We start from the raw sequence: 17,459 nt of genomic DNA, 5'->3' as shown, positions 1-17,459 counted from the left end.
CCCGGTCCCTCACCCTGTGCTTGGAGGAACTATTGTCCAGTTTACGTGGATTGCCCTGTTTTGCAGACCAGCTGGTTGTTCAACAAGAAAACGCCACACTTACAGCAGACAATATTTGGGGAGCGTTGAGAGGTAATGTATGTAGTACCATATATATATATATATATATATAATTGTTATTCATTCACAAACCCTGCCGTCCCCATTCTCTTGGGTTCTCCAGGACTGGATACATTTCTCCCAGCAATCCCCTGCTGGTTAAACTCCCAAAATCCTGGCTCGCCGTGCTCCTCAACTCTCTTATTCCCATTTCCTCCCCTTTTGTGGGATAGATCGGGTTTAGAGATCGCGAAAACAAGAATTGATAGATAACACCGCGTGTGATTGCAAAAGTTCGTTTATGATCTCGTGATTATCAACATTTCTTGTACAACTAAACATGTCCCAGTGGCACGTTGAACCCTCCTGTGAAAACCAAACTGTTCTGCAAATTAAACTTTTATATATTTACAACCAAAACCGCGGTTACGCAATTGGTTCACTTTCTTTGTCCATCCATAAATGTTAGTTTATGAATGATGGAAGAACGATCTCATTCCAAGTTAGTGTTTTATTTTGAACACTAATCAGAACATGAACGAATGAATGAACGAATGAATGAATGATCGTTTTAAGGCCATTTTCCCCGCTAGAGCGGGAGTTAGCCTTGCGGGCCCCATGACAATCATGGTTCCCTGTTTGAGGCAATGTTTTTATGGCCGGATGCCCTTCCTGACGCCAACCCTTAGTCGCCTCTTCGATGCGCAGGGATATGGTGTACCTATTCTAAACCGGGGTACACACCGGGATCATTCATCCCAGCAAGCTGGTACTCAATTTGCCGACCTTGGAAGGATGACAGGCTGAGTCAACCCCTCTGGCGTTAATTCAGCGATCGACCGGGATTCGAACCCAGTATCCAAGGATCCCAAGCCGGCACCCTAACCGCTAAGCCAACACCAGGCTAAATCAGAACATGAATAGGGGGTTTAAATACTTGTATAGTACCATATATATATATATCTGATGTGTATATACGTATATCAGAACATGAATAGGAAGACAAGTTTTCCGTTTTACCGTACTTTGGCTCTGAATTTGTCCCGATCACACAAATGCGTAGAGAGGAGTGAGATAATGTTTTTCCTCTGTCTGCCTGTCTGGCAGTAAACAAAATTAAATATCACTCCAAACAGGAAGCTTCCTATTTCTAAGGACATCATAATGGACACAAACTACAGGCACTGATGACTAAGGTGTCGTGGTACATAGGGTGGTGTAAAATACACTGCATCAACGGCGGTAAACTTCCGAAATAAGTTTTCACTACAACCGTTAAAATCTTCATTTTATTTAAATTGAATTATATATTTGGAGACCATGGAAGGGAAATCGACTTGTTTGTACTTCCACAAACCTTCAGCTTAGCAATTTGGCAAAATTATACCCCATCTCGACAAATCAAATTCGTTGCTTGCACTCTCAGGGTGCGGGAACGTCGAGATTCAAACAGAGAGGCGGCCCCCAGTCTGAGCTTAAAATAAAAATCCAAATAAAAGGAGAGCTGAAGCTCCTACAGAGGGAGACCTTTGTCTCATTACTGTATGGAGTAGGGCGTTCTATGAACTCTTTAGTTAACACTGCCACCGATGGTGGACGGAGGTTAAGTTTTAACCCCTGTTTGTCCATTTGTCTGTGAGCACGATATCTCAAAACACCATGGATGGGTTCGGATGAAACTTGGTGGACAGGTTGCGGGTGTGACACAGACAAATGGATTTGATTTTGGTGAAGATCTGGATCTGGGCTATCAATGGGATACAAAACGTAAACTATTCAGGCTGGCGGAGGTATACGCTCTACCGAGTGCCGCTCTAGTTTTTGTTTTGTTTTTAATTTAATATTTGCTGGAGGAATTAATGTTAAAATTGAATGAAACTTTAATTATTATTATTATTATTTTTTTTAAATACAGAATCGAGGCTCGTGTAAGAGCTAAATTAAGAATTAAGCATCAATATCATGATTACATCTGCAAACGAAGGTGGATGGAGGTCATGTTTTCACTCCTGTCTGTTTGTCTCTGAACAAGATATCTCAAAAAGTTGTGGACGGATTCGGGCGAAATTTAACGGGGAGCTTTGGTATCTGACAAGGACGAAATGATTAGATTTTGGTGAAGAACCGAATCTGGATCTGATAATTTTAAAAATGATTCTTCACCATTGAGAGACAGGACAAAAACAATATATAGCACGGTATCTCAAATAGTTGTGGACGGATTCGGACGAAACCTGGTGGACAGGTTGGGGTTGTGACAAGGAAGAATTGTTTCAATTTTGGTGAAGATTGGAATCCGGATCCGTATACGAGAATTAAAAATTTTTTTAAAGTGATTCTTCACCATTGAGTGATAGTGCCAATAATGATATATTTACACTACCGGTCAATAGTTTTAGAACACCTCAATTTTTCCAGTTTTTATTGAAATTTACACCGTTTATTGTCTCAATGTACTCTGAAATTAAGCATAGAACAAATAAACAATTGGAGATAAAAAGAAATCATAGAATCATTTTGTTTAACAAAATTTAATTTAAATTTTTGACTCGGCAAAGTAGCCACATTTTGCAGATATAACCGCCGAACACACTCGTGGCATTCTTTCTACAATGGAAATCAAATATTGCTCGGGAAGTTCTTCCCAACACTGTTGCAGAAGTTCCCACAAATGTGTTGCACTTGTAGGTTGCTTTGCTTTCACCCTTCTGTCCAGTTCATCCCAAACCAGCTCGATGGGGTTTAAGTCTGGAGACCGTGCTGGCCATTCCATGATTTGAAGCCGACCGTCTTGTTCTTTTCCTCGAAGGTAGTTTTGACATAGCCTTGAGGTGTGTTTAGGGTCATTATCTTGCTGTACGATGAACCCCCTGACCAACTAGGCGTACACCAGACGGTATTGCATGGCGCTGCAAAATGCTGTGGAAGCCCTTTTGGTTCAGGGTGCCAGTCACTCTGTGCAAGTCGCCGACTCTGGATCCAGCAAAAGAGCCCCCAGACCATCACTCTTCCTCCTCCATGTTTGACAGTTGGTGTCACACACTGAGGAACCATCCTTTAGCCTACTCGACAGCATACAAAAACCCTGCGTGATGAACCAAATATTTCAAATTTTGATTCATCGGTCCATAAGACCTTCTTCCAGTCTTCAGTAGTCCACTGGCGGTGCTTCATGGCCCAGGCAAGCCTCTTTTTATTATTTTGCCATCTTGGCAATGGCTTTCTTACTGCCACTCGACCTGTCAAACCTGCAGCTCAAAGTCTTCTCTTCACAGTTGAAACTGAGACTTGCTTACTTCGACCAGTGTTAAGCTGTGCTTGAAGCTGTTGTCCTGTGAGCCGCCGATCACGCAAGCTGTTGACTCTCAGAAACTTGTCTTCTAATTCTGTTGTGGCTTTGGGTCTGCCAGACCTCTTCCTGTCAGAGTTTCCTCCAGTTTCCAATATACAACTTCCTGCAGTGCAATATTGTCCAAATAATGCTGCAGAGGGTATAATAACAGTCTGTTCCAATACTGCTTTTATACAGACAGGGGGTTTGTAATCAAGTAATCAGCAGAGGTTCGGACACATGTAGGAATTGTTTGCATCAACTTTCAAGGCTTAATTTACTTACATTGCTGCAGAGCAGCTGTAAGTTGTTAACCCATTACTCGTTCCCTGAAGAAGGCCTTTTTTTACAATATAATTGTGCAATTTACATTATTTTCCCGTTTTTGCTAACCTAAACTTCTTTTTTTTAACCTCGAGCAGTTTACTGCTTACCTTTGTACCATTTCAGGTTATTCACTGGACTTGAATTGCTTAAATTTCAATAAAATTGGAAAAATTGAGGTGTTCTAAAACTCTTGACCGGTGGTGTGTATATATATATATATACAGGGTGAGTCAAAAGTAGCGCCCAGTTTCTGTGTATATATATATATATATATATATATATATATATATATATATATATATATATATATATATATATATATATATATATATATATATATTTCTGTCAGTTGATTGTTTGTTTGACATTTGTATTACAGTGTACAAGAAGGTATAAATAAATGAATGACATGTTTATCTAACCATTTATTCGGGGGAAAATTATTACGGAAGTGTACCAAGCTGTTTTACTTGCAATTTTCAAAGTTCCCTCCCTCGTGATCGATGCACAATTGCAGCCGAGCAGGCACAGAGTGGCACACACGCTTGCAGAGTTCGATATCAATTTCCTCAAACTTTGCAGTGATTTGAGCCTTCAATTCCTGAATGGTACGAGGCTTTTCACGATAAACAAGGTCTTTCATGAGCCCCCAAAGAAAGAAATCTGGAGGTGTAAGGTCTGGGGAGCGTGCCGCCACTCGATCGGACCGCGGCGGCCGATCCACTTTCCGGGAAAGTTTTCATCAAGCCGAAAGCTGATAAAGTTTCGAAAGCTGATAAAGATAAACATGTCATTCATTTATTTATACCTTCTTGTACACTGTAATACAAATGTCAAACAATCAATCAACTGACAGAAATATATATATAAACAGAAATCGGGCGCTACTTTTGACTCACCCTGTATATATATATAGCACAATATCCCAAAAAGTTGTGGATGATTTATTACAAAACTTGGTGGATAAGTTGGGTAGGTGACAAGAACAAGCCAATTAGATTTTGATTCAGGTCCGAATCCAGATCCGATCTGTTAGTGGGATACAAAACGTAAAGTGTTCAGCCTGGTGGAGGTATGCTCTCTACCGAGTGCAGTTCTTGTTTCCATTTGTTTCACAGATGATATCGATGTTGAGCTTTACTGCATCAGATATGAATCCCCTTTGATGTGTGTAGGGCTGGAAGGGAGAGGTGTCTCTCTTTCTCTTACCCCTCCCCCCCCCTTTATCCCTCACTCTATCTCATGCTCTTTTTCTTGGCATTTCGGTGACTCGGTTTGAATTGCTCTACAAGTCGGACAATGTTGAAAAACTAATTATCTTGTACATGTAGCATTTGTGGACATTAGGCTGAAGCATCATTGAGATTTTTCTGGTGATTTTGGTGCACAAGATATTTAACCACGTTTCCATCTTTTCGCAGGTTTGGAGACTTTTAGCCAGCTTGTGTTTGAGGCAATTGATGGCTCGGTGAGTGAGTCTTCCGGGACACACACTTGTCTCCGAGTGCTATGCACTCGGTGCACCCTTTTCTGTGCACTGAAGGCCCATTGATGCCATTTTCCTCGGTTTACAGTTTTGATGCTCAATTGGAGTTTTTCTCTACTTTGTGCTTTATTTCTTTATGTCGCCGGTGGCATTGTGTTTTCAGGTTGTTTTAAAATTAACTTGCTTTTCATCACAATCGTTCTTGTTTGCACACATTGTAGAGTTATCGTCTAACCTGTGACTAACTCCTCCCTTTGTAAGGAATCTTATCTCACATGTACACAAGTGTTTGCCAGCTTATTCACAAGTCGAGATTGAGATGTTTTGGGGTTTTTTCAATGCAGCAAATGTCAGGTCAGGGATTTATCCTCCCTTTTTAAAAGCCTAACAGATCTGGTTTAACCTGAAATTTAATCCAATTGCCACAAACCAGTTTGAGCACAATTGCCATAACTGAAAAGAAATGTGCTGAACAGCTCGTTTTTCTTTCACATCCCAAGTGTCCTCATTTGCCCAATTTCTTTTCGGTTGAAATATGGAGCAGTCACCCAACCAGACTCAGTGGTGTAATTATTGTTAGATGGTTCGCTCTGAATCTAGGAGGTCGGCAGTTTAAACCCTGGTCGAGCCATACCAAAGACTTTAAAATGGTACGTGCTACTTCCTTGACGATCGATTTTGAAAAAGGACAGCATGGCCAAATAGCCATAGGTTGGAAACTATTGCACAGGCCGGATGGGCCTACTGGCCCCCGACCGATTTGAAGTATATTGTAAGGGAACTCGAATTGTTCCTGTTCCCACTTCTTGCCCTCACCACCCTCCCCCCAGCTGGTCATCAACAAGACCATCATCAATGACTTCCCTCGCTTTTCTCACCGTGGCCTACTGATTGATACATCGCGGCACTTTCTTCCGCTTTACATACTCTACCAGAACCTGGCAAGTGGATCCACAGCGGGGTGTCAATCCCAAGTCTGCCTTTGCTTCACTTTATGGGGTTCTACGGGCTGGGGAGACGAGTGGGGAGGAGTGGGTTGCCCCCCGATATAGATGTTTGCTTTCTTCTCAGAAACTAAACAAGCAGTTCCGATGAAACTTGACCACAACTATCATCACCCGTAATGTACCAAAGTTTGTTTCATGGCATTAAAATATTAGGGTCTGAGTGGGCTTGTGGGGGGTTTGGGTGACTGATGCGCATGATCCAGGTGAGCTTCAGGACCCGTGGTCCTATTTTTACGCTGGCAGCCAGGCCTGCAGTCATTTGATCGTTAAAGAATCCATTTGTATGTCTGACTCAGTACCATGGCTACCTGGACTCTGTTAATAAATCAAATGTTATACGGATTTAAAGATTTAAATTGACGTTGACTCCAAATTTTAAGTACTGTAGTCAATTTTATTTGAGTGAACATTAAATGAAATGTGGGCATGATAGGCTATATGTGGCTTTGTTGTATAAATAAAATTATTGTCTCTTTAAATCTGTTTATTACAAGGGCCTGTGATTTGTTCCTTAAGGCTATTGAGTTTTCTCATCAGCAAAATTTTACAACAAAATGACCCAAGCCTGCCAAAAGGCTCTTATTTGCCTTGCACACTGAATTCCTTCAATTTAACCCGGTAATAAACCGAGTACGTGTTTCCTTTGGCATGAAATGGTGCAAACAAATCGATCTTCAATCTGCTGCAATGTTGAGTTAAACGCTACCCGAACTAGTCACGTCTCTTGGGAGAAGAATTATTCGCCTTCAAGATCGTGTAAAAAAAAAAAAAATTTGGCTAAATGATGACACGCCGAGCACAAGATCGAGTAATCTACAACACCTACCTGGAGGTATGTGGTGATGTGCAGAACAATCAAAAAAGGAAGTGGGTTTGTTTCTGTTTGGCCTTTATCCAAACACTTAGCCCATGACGCTATGATCCCAGGTGAAAATGCCATATATTGTACTGCGTTTATTTGTCTCTTCCCCTCGTACCATTAATAACGAAACAAAATGGAAACGCATACTGTCTTTGATTGTTAATACCTAGGATAGCATGTTAATACCATGGGACACAGTTGCAATTTATTTGTTCTTTATTCTAGCTGTGTGCAATATCATCATGTCTATTTAGTGAATTGCTGTACAGATGCTTTCCTGCCCATGCATGATGATAGGATGCGATGTCATACAACAAATTCAATGTTCTGCACTGGCACATCGTAGACGATCCCTCCTTCCCTTACCAGAGCGTCATGTTTCCGGAGCTGAGTAACAAGGTGAGGATTTTCTTGAAAAGCTCACATGGATGGGTAGGCTCAATTTGTCAAAGTTTTCAACTTTTTGCCAGATTGCATGCTGTGTACATTCACCTGTTTAAAGATTACGAAAAGTTGCATTTTGTTCGCTTTAAGATTGGAATTCCAAGGTTGTATTTTCCATTTGACCCCCGCAGGGTGCCTACAATCCAGCCACACACGTCTACACCCAGATGGATGTAGCTTTTATAATTGAGTACGCCCGCCTACGTGGCATTCGTGTCGTGCCAGAGTTTGACACGCCAGGACATGTCCAATCATGGAATAAGGGCCAGCCCGGTCTCCTGACAAAGTGCTTTGCTGGGACAAAATCAACAGGGTCCTACGGGCCTGTCAACCCTGCGCTCAATTCCACCTACAACTTCATGAATACATTTTTCACGGAAGTTTCAAATGTATTTCATGACCATTATATCCACCTTGGAGGCGATGAGGTCGACTTTACCTGCTGGTAAATTATTTACCCAGCCATTCATTGCACCTAAATTACAGTTGACTCTTTTTCTACACCGCTCCTTTCCTATGCCATCGCCAGGCATTGCAAAACGTAATTGCCAGGCACCGAAGGGGGCTCGGCAGTGACGCACGCTGAAAGGGAGTACTCAGTTTTCACTGGTTGTTTGTTTGTTTTCTTGTTTTCTTTCTTGTTTTCTTGTTTGTTCGGGCGATATCTCAGCCATCCTTCGAGCTCGGAAGCTGAAATTTCGGCACAATAGTGAGCAAGTACTTTGTCAAAAACGGTATTTTTTGTTTTTTGATTAATCAATTAATTGATGAGTTATTTATTTATTAGCGATTAATTAAGTACTTATACATTTACTTTCTCTTCTGGCCATTATCAAAGGCACCTTTTGAGCTAGGAAGCTGATATTTGGACATGACAGTGACCAGGTGATGTGGCCATAAAGGATATTTTTGATTTATTGATTAATCATTTCATTGATTAATTATTTAATTTTTTATTCATGACTTATGTAATTAAATCTCTAAAAGATACATCTTCGGATGAAGCACTCGTGTTTAGTTATGCTATTAGCCAATTGATTAAGAAAATATTTTATGATAATCTTTTATTGATTTTAATTATGCAATTAATCAATCAATTATTGTACACCTCTCCCTCCCAATGCACTCTCTATGAGCTGCATTGCGGTATTTGCGGGCGCCTAAGGCGCCCTGGCAATGCCGCACTGTGGGATATTTAATTATTTGGCATGGGGGCGGTGTACTTTGAATGTATCTTTACTTGTTAATTTTAATTTTAATTTTTTTTTTTTTTGGTACACTGCATCACTTGTAATCTTCTGTGGTCTTGATCAAGTGTGTTCCATGAGATGTTGAAGGATTACTTAATGTTTGCGTTGCAACAGAATTATGGGGCCTACATTGGATGACGAGAGCTCTGTTCATAGTGTGCAGCTCACCATTGAACTACAAGTATTCTGTTTGGGGTCGATTTCTGATTGGGTTAGATTTAACTGACCACTCGTTCTGCTTCCAGATGCACATCCTCGTGCATCAGATGAGGACTGCCCTCTCTGTATTTCAGTTGTGGACATTAAATAACAAGTGGTATCTCTCAAACAATAGACTATTGTGTGTCGGTATGCTGGCCAAATTCCTTGCCAGTGGTTAGCTATACAATACTTATTACTTTTTCAGATGGGACATGTAAGGTGTGGATATATGACAGAGGCATGATGGGACCAGTTGCCTTTGCACGTGTTTTAAATGACTTTGTAATTACATTGGCAGTATCTCACTATTCTGGAAAAAGCATTATCTTGCACACCTGTGTTTTCGTGTTGACAAACCACCTGTGTGTACCTGCATGCAGGAGAAGCAATCCAGTAATTAAAGCTTTCATGAAGAAAATAGGATTTGGGACGAACTACCGCAAGTTGGAGTCATTCTACATTGAAAGGTGAGAGGTGAAACTCTTCATACAGGCCTCAAGCCTGGCTTTTTGTACAGGTTACAGGACCTCTGTGCAGGATGAAAAACCTTTGCCACAGTGAAAGCACCCTCGAGGCATCATAGTGTACAGTGGACTCGGGTAGAAGAGGCTTGAGGGTACAGTACACAGAGTGCCGCAATGGCAGTACAGTCCCGATACAGTGAAAGGGCCTTGAGAACTACCTATATTATAATTGGTAACCCTCAAGGCTTTAGAAGAGGCTGATACTCCACAGAACAACTACCTCCACTTTTGAGCCCTTGCAGGACTGCACGCTCACCGCTCTACCCGCATTTGCTGATCAAGCAGATCTGAAAACAGGGTGCTACTCATTCACCCCACACTCTGTCGATTGTACTGCCGTGACTCCCTCACTTCACAACATGTCTTCCCGAATATCTGGTCGGTCACAAGCACATCCCTTTAAATTATCTCTGTCCATGCTCCACTCCGAGTTCCCTCTTGAACTAACCCACTAATCAGGGTTTGCTCGAGCAACGGTAATTTGAATCGGCCATAGGGATTTTGATTGGGGTGGGGGACAAGAAAGAGCTATATGGGCCATACAGGGGGGAGGGGGGGGAGTGAAACCATTTTGTTTGTAAAATTCAGGTTGCCCTCGAGGTTTACTTAAAAAAAATGTATCCTCTATTTTCACCAATCGTTGTGCAAGATAAAGAAAAGTGAGTCGTTCTCATTTAATCTCTTTTTGGTAAGTGAGAATTAAAATGCATAAATATTAAAAGCTTTAACTTGGTACAATTCCACTTTAAAATGTTATTTGAAAAATAAGAAAAACAAGTCAGGAGAAGACGATGGTTCACGAGCGAGCGGTATTCAATGACAAAGGTCAAAACCGACATTGAAAATATATAAATAGGAATGTATTTTATCTGTTATGAGACTGGTTAGCTACACAATACCGAAAATTCGGTTCGATTCCGACAACTTTGAAACTTTGACCTTTGTGACCTTCAAAGATCAAAGGTCGAGGATTCTGAAATTTGTTGGAAAACTTGTATTTTATTGTGTATGTGATAATATAAGATCATGTACGACATTTCACCCTATCAGGAAGCGAACAATGTAATATAACCATCAAAAATCGACTTTTCTAAATTTCATGACCTTGTGACCTTGACCTTGGGGTGAAAATGAAAAATCGAGCTCCGTGGGGCTAGACACATGACATTGGCCTAACCAAATACTGAAACCCCTGTCAGATTCCACCAAACTCCTCGGAGAAGATGTAGCTTGAACTCGATTACCCCCTAAAAAGACATCTTTTTCGGGCGTGGCTCCGCCCACAATGGGCGCAATACGCCCACTCTACGCAGGACACAACTAGATCATGATATCAACCGCCCACCCAAGTTTCATCAAGATCGGATGATATCATCGGGTAGTTATCCTGCGGACAGACACACACACAGACAGACGCACACACATGACGACTATAGTGGTCACTTGATAACTCGTGAACCAATGAATGTTGGAGGAGTGGGGCATCACGGTACATAAGAAATGATAGAAAACGAGCTTCCACGTCACGAAGGGTTGCTATATGAAGGGGTATAGATATATGTAACCCCTTTGTTAAGCGGGGGATAGCTATACTCCACCATTTCCAGAGTTGAAAGGTGACCCTTAAAGATCACCACTCAATTGCATACAGCCACAGAGAGGAATATGGCCCCAGTGGGGTTTGCCTTTGACTTCCCGGCGGTGGTGGCACCTGACCATGTGTGATCACCGGATTACAATGCTCACCCCGTTGTGCTAACACGGGCCATGTTTTGCCTTTTGACCGCCGTCTAAAAAAATTTGATTTATCTTTCTTTGTAACTCCACTTGAGCGAACCGGGTTTGTATGCACATTGCACAGTCTATGTGATTCACTGCTCTCAAAAATCTTTTTCAGAATCCTTCAAATTGTGGGGGCAAACAAGAAAGGTTACCTAGTTTGGCAAGAAGTTTTCGACAATGACGTGAAGGTACATAATTAATCTATTGGTCGATGTTTTCGGATTTGCTTTGCATTGTTCAATAAATCGATGTAGTGCCTTAAAGTGGGGTGGCTACAACTGTCTGTGGCTGTTCTCGCTTTCTTGCTCCAGTCAAACATGCTTGAGTTGGGACTGTACAAATTAATTTATTTTAAATTCACGAAACACATTATTACATGCACATTCTCCCATTAAAGGTGGGTTTTCACGGGACACGCGAACGGTTCGCGAAGGATGCGAATGTCGAAAAAATGGCAAAGTCCAACATTCGTATTTTAGGCTCCAAAAGTTCGCCAAACATGCGCGGGGGTTCGGAAGAGTCGTCAATTGTTCGCAGGAGTCGTTTTTTGTTCGGTGCGAATTTCAAAAAAGTTTGAAATTCCCGCGCATGTTTGGCGCATGTTTGGCGAACTTTTGGAGCCTAAAATACGAATGTTGGACTTTGCCATATTTTCGACATTCGCATCCTTCGCGAACCCGTTTGCGTGTCCCGTGAAAACCCACCTTAACTCCCTCCTGGTTCAATTTCCTCAGTCCAGGCTTTCTGGACACTTCCCATTTGTTCTCCAATTTGTGGAACTCTTCCGGAGACAGTTCAATCAAACTCTTCCCTTCAGGGCTTCAAGCAAGCGGTGCACTACAATCTCGTGTTCTCCCCAATCCATACCCGCCATCTTTACCCCCATTAACCCGTCATAACCAAACACTCTTACTTGCAGGTTATTCTGTTTTATCTTTTCCTTTTCACCCTTTTCACCCTTTGTAAACTTATTCATCTGAGTCTTGATTATGAATCATCGTTCAAGTGAAGAAGAAAAGAAAACCCTTCTCTCGCCTAAGCTAAAGAGCCAATTTTTTTTACATGTTGCATGAGATTTTACTTGGATACCTGCCAACTGTCTTGGATCAGTAGGAGCTCCAGAGTTCAGAGAACACCTTACCCTACACAGTCCTCAGAAAAAGGACATGTGTAGGATCTTTAAACTCTTGCTTTGCGTTTCCGAGCACGATCTATATTTCATACGAGCCTCGATTTTGTCTGAATCTTGATATTTCCCTACGTTGAGAGCACGAACAGCACATTTGATTGGTCATGATGGTGTAAAATGCCGTAATATTTTGTCAAAGTACTGCAAACCCGGAGGCTTTTGGAAGTGCCAAGAAGGCGAATTGTGTTATAGAGTATTCAAATATATAACTAAATTGAATTGAATAAATTTTTTTTTTTTTTTTTTTTAAGGCTTAGAAAAAACAAAACAAAACATTCATTCTGAGGTTTACCACCATTGATACAGTGTCTTTTACACCACCATGTTTAACACATTTGTGTCCTTTATGACGTCTTTAAAAACAGTAAGCTTCCTGTTTGGCATGATTTTTTTTCAATTTTGTTTTTTGTTTCACTGCCAGACAGGTAGACAAATTGTTTTGTTTTTTACCTTACTACTATTTGCATATGTGAGCTCGGGATTTTTATTACCACTGACTCCCACCTCATCACACCGAAGCTTGTAGGCAAGTCTTGGTGGTTGCGATGCTCGTTTTGCCTTGCCGCCTACACTTGCGACCCAGAGCCTAGCGAAATGCAAAAACAGACTTTGACAAATGAGGTCAAATGTGTTTGATAATTTCAGATGCCCACAATAGGTAAGGTTGACGGTGTCTAACTATATATTGTCATGTCCCTGCCGATTAAGATCAGCCGGGACGGATGGTCGAGCCAGCTTACTCCCGAGGCGACCTCCCAATTATGACGGTAAATTTGCGTGCGCAGGATGAAAGAGATATGTGGCGTTTGACTAAACGAACACAAGGGTTTATTCCCGAAATCCATGAACTCAACTCAACAACAAAAATGCAACAATAATTATTTCAATTATTTCAACAAAATCCAACAATCATAAAAATAAAGCACGGACGAAAATGACAAATAAATGCTAAGGTAAAATGCTATATTCTACTGTGAAGGATCCTCCACACAGTTACAAATATGAACACAGGGAAACGTAATAAAATAAAATCCCCCCTTGGCCGGCACATAGCTTTGGCCCAAAATGGGTCCTTTTTGGAAGGTTAGTGGCGGTGACGAAGTTTGGAGCCACCCGTGCAGAAAGTGCACAAGATGGCGACGGCTCTGAAAGCGCCACGCGTCAAAGGCGCTACAAGCGTGAAGCGAGCAGACAAGACGGCCTCCTTTCTCCTCCACTGTCTGCGGAAGCACACACGGCCTCCCGCTTCCTTATGAGACAGCAATAAGCGAAGCTCCTTCGCAATCGCCGCAGCAGAAAACTCTCCTTAGTCTCCACAAAAAAATGGCCAAGCCTTCTTGTCCAGAAGATCCAAGCATGCTCTTCTTCTTCTCTCTCCCAGAGCCAATCGTAAAGCTTCCCTTTTAGCTCGCCTATGTCACCCGCCCACGTCACTCGGGAGGCATGGCCTGCGGGTCCTCTTCTCCTTGCACATCACCACTGTCAGCTCCGCCTCTCCTGGGTGGGTCCTTTTTTCCGTAAGTGTCCATAGGGCGGGCTAAGCTTGGCCGGCAGTTCATGGAGCATAATCAGTGGCCGGCCATGTCATACTTCTCAGGCCGTAGCGGTAAAAACGTTAGGAATGACTACAGAAGGTTTGCTGAACAGGGGAAACTAACCTTAAACCCTATTACTAATTAACACGTCATCGTCCCTCATATGATGAACATTTAAACACAACCTTAAGCTACATTTTCCCTACTTAGTACATTTAAATTCTCCTACGTGTCACAGGGTCCATGCTATTTCTATACAATTCTACTTTCCATACATTATTCTCTTACTTACCCCCATAAACGTAACAATATTTAAAGCCACACATATCTAATATCGCATTTCAATACTCAACACTTATTCTGAGACGTCATTAAGGAAATAACTACCCTATTTCACGCATTATTAACCAATGAGAGCCATTTCCACAACAGTATTTACTGAGTCATTTTCTTCTCATTTCAGGCTTTTAGCGAAGGATTTTCGTCTGTTGCTAATATGTTACATGGTGGGGTTCTAACGTTCTCTGGCTCATGGTGGCAGTTTGGAAATTATTTAGCAGTGTGTCACGTTCTTGAGTGGGCCGGCATGATGGCAGGTGAATTATTTTTTCCTCTTGTTTAAGAAGAAGCTGGCTGCTTGATGACATTTGACTCTTCTACAAAAAGGAATGAGGAGACTTTTTGCTTTGTTATAAATGTTGGTTCATCATTTGAATGGGATCTCTTCTTGTGACTTGTTTTTATATAATGTTTGTTTGCTTATTTGCCTGGTTGAGGTGGGGTAGCATTCAATGTGTTCTTAATTGTTTCAAAAATGCAATTGCAAACTGCTCCTCTGCATCTTTCTCTGTGGAACCTTCTCTGCAGACACTCCAGAAAATAGCAATAAATCTGCATCGTTCAAGTTGTTAAGTTTGTAGAACAAGACACTCTGTCTTACTCAGCTCCGGTTTGAAAGATAAAATAACGTTTATATGCGGTCGTACTTGGAAACGATTTACTTGGTCTCAGAATAATTAAATACAACAGCAAAAACCTTTTAAAACTCTAGCTGTATTTCCTTATGCTCTAAAATGATACTTATTTGACCCTGGACAGCTGAAGGCCGACACTGTTGTGGAAGTTTGGAAGAATCCTCATTTCGACGTCGAACTCTCTCGTGTCACGGCAGCAGGTTTCCAAGCTCTCCTTGCTGCCCCGTGGTATCTCAATGCCATCAGCTACGGCCAAGACTGGCGGAGGTTCTACCTGGTGGACCCACAAAACTTTAAAGGTAGTTGAAATAGTCAAGCTCAAATAGCCATTTCCGTGCCACCCACAAACCAGGAAGAGTTTCTTTAGCATTTATGGATGTCTGGAAGCATTTCCAATCAAGCAGTTGGCATCATCTTTGAGGCAGAAGTTGCGAAATCGATGATGCACACAGCAAGGTTTCCAATTAGTTGATGTATTATGTTATACTTGAGAATCTGACATTACACATATCTACACCTAAACACATATACGAGGTGTGTTCAAAAAGTATGCGACCTTAATTTGTCGTGCGTAAACAAATGAAGCTAGGGAGGCGTTGATTGGTGCACGTATGTAGGCGATCCTAATGCGCACGCGTGAATTTTTTCCCACCTGCAGAAGCTGTCATTCGACGGCAGACCGCCGATGAGTGAGGAAGTGTAAGTGAGCGCCATCGGATTTTCGTTTTTGACAAAATGACGGAAAAACTTGAACAATGCTACTGCATCAAATTTTGTGTAAAGCTTGGCGATTCCCAAGTGGAAACGATCCGCAAGATTCAACAGGCCTTCGGGGACGAAGCAATGAGCACCACACAGATAAAGGAGTGGTACAACCGCTTCAAAGATGGCCGCACATCAGTGGAGAGTGAAGCACGTTCGGGTAGGCCCTCAACATCCCGAAATGAGATCGTCATTGACCAATTGAGGACCCTGGTGATGCAGGATCGTCGAATCACGATCAGAGAACTTGCAGACGAGGTGGGCGTCAGCATTGGATCCGTTCATTCCATTATGAAGGAGGATTTGGGCTTCAGGATAATCTCAGCGAAGTTCGTACCAAAGCTGCTAACGATTGAGCAGAAGCAACTCCGTTTGGAGATCACACAGGACATGCTGGAGACTGTGAACAGCGATCCCAGCTTCCTCAACACAGTGATCACTGGCGATGAGTCCTGGGTTTATGGGTACGACCCAGAAACCAAGTTGCAGTCATCACAATGGAAGCATCCAACATCCCCGAGGCCAAAAAAAGCAAGGCAGGTCCGCAGCAATGTCAGTCATGCTGACCGTCTTCTTCGACTCCAGTGGCGTGGTTCATCACGAGTACGCACCACACGGCACAACCATCACCAAGGAGTATTACCAAGAGGTTCTGCGTCACCTTCGTGACGCTGTGCGACGCAAACGGTCGGACCTGTGGGCAGCGGGCAATTGGCAGCTCCATCACGATAACGCACCCGCCCATTCTTCACATTTGATACAGAGTTTCTTGGCCAAACACAACACACCTGTGCTTCGTCAGGCTCCCTACTCTCCCGACATGGCTCCGTGTGACTTCTGGCTTTTCTCCAAGCTGAAAATGCCCCTGAAAGGGACCAGATTTCAGTCCAGAGAAGACATCATGCGGAATGCGACGGACCAGCTGCGCGCCATCCCAAAAGAGGCGTTCCAGCGCTGCTTCCGACAATGGCAGAACCGTTGGGAGAAGTGTGTGGCAGCCCAAGGGGACTACTTTGAAGGAGATTAGTGTAAGTTTGTTGTATCTGGATACGAGTATTTTTTATGAACAAAGGTCGGATACTTTTTTAACACACCTCGTATACACCTACACTCACCTAAACTGACCTACATACACCTACACACACCTACATATACCTATACACATCAATGCACCTATACACACACCTATACACACCTACAGACACACACACACCTACACATACTTAAACGCACCTATGCTCACACTCCATACACCTAAACGCACCTATACATATTTGTTCCTTCCCTATACACACCTATACACACACCTATGCACACACCTACGCACACACATGTTCCTCCTTTTAGGTTTGGCTAGCGTTTTATCAAAGAGAGCAGAGGGGGAAGGGGGAATGGAGAGGGGATGTGGGAGAGAAAGAGGAACATGGACATGTGGATGTCGGATAATGTTGGTAACAGCGGAACTGTAAAGTTACTTTTGAGTATCTGAGCTGTGATGTTGGCCACATCTCCAGGATACTCACATATCACTGACTTCCACAACAGCGTCGGCCATCATGCACTCATTCACTTGGAAGCTCGGCCACCCCCTCAACCATGAAGCATCAAACAATACAGATGTCAGTTCTTTTCAATGTAGTTTATCGTCACTGACACATTGGATGATTCCCAAAGCCGTTGGAATAG

The 17,459-nt window shown here is 42.4% G+C and overlaps 1 protein-coding gene across 3 annotated transcripts in view; it reads left to right on the top strand.

The window, feature by feature from the left end:
- LOC137421059 (beta-hexosaminidase subunit alpha) overlaps positions 1-17,459 on the top strand; it is a 38,500-nt gene that overhangs the window by 3,127 nt on the left and 17,914 nt on the right. For 2 of the 3 annotated variants that reach the window (XR_013622413.1, XM_068106734.2), the window contains exons 2-9: positions 67-132; positions 5,179-5,225; positions 6,074-6,184; positions 7,410-7,511; positions 7,688-8,001; positions 9,388-9,474; positions 11,429-11,501; positions 15,136-15,310. Coding sequence is in view for 2 of the 3 variants with exons in the window: in XM_068106734.2 (XP_067962835.2) it covers positions 67-132; positions 5,179-5,225; positions 6,074-6,184; positions 7,410-7,511; positions 7,688-8,001; positions 9,388-9,474; positions 11,429-11,501; positions 15,136-15,310 (975 nt within the window). In the remaining variant the exon portion in view is untranslated. The remainder of the gene's footprint in view (positions 1-66; positions 133-5,178; positions 5,226-6,073; positions 6,185-7,409; positions 7,512-7,687; positions 8,002-9,387; positions 9,475-11,428; positions 11,502-15,135; positions 15,311-17,459) is intronic. The other variant, XM_068106735.2, reaches the window with a different exon arrangement.

Source organism: Myxine glutinosa, chromosome 2 (assembly GCF_964187855.1).
Source record: "Myxine glutinosa chromosome 2, kmMyxGlut1.1, whole genome shotgun sequence".
NCBI classification, from domain to species: domain Eukaryota; kingdom Metazoa; phylum Chordata; class Myxini; order Myxiniformes; family Myxinidae; genus Myxine; species Myxine glutinosa.
The sequence above is the reverse complement of the archived record's forward strand: the minus strand, read 5'-3'. Positions and strand labels throughout refer to the sequence as shown.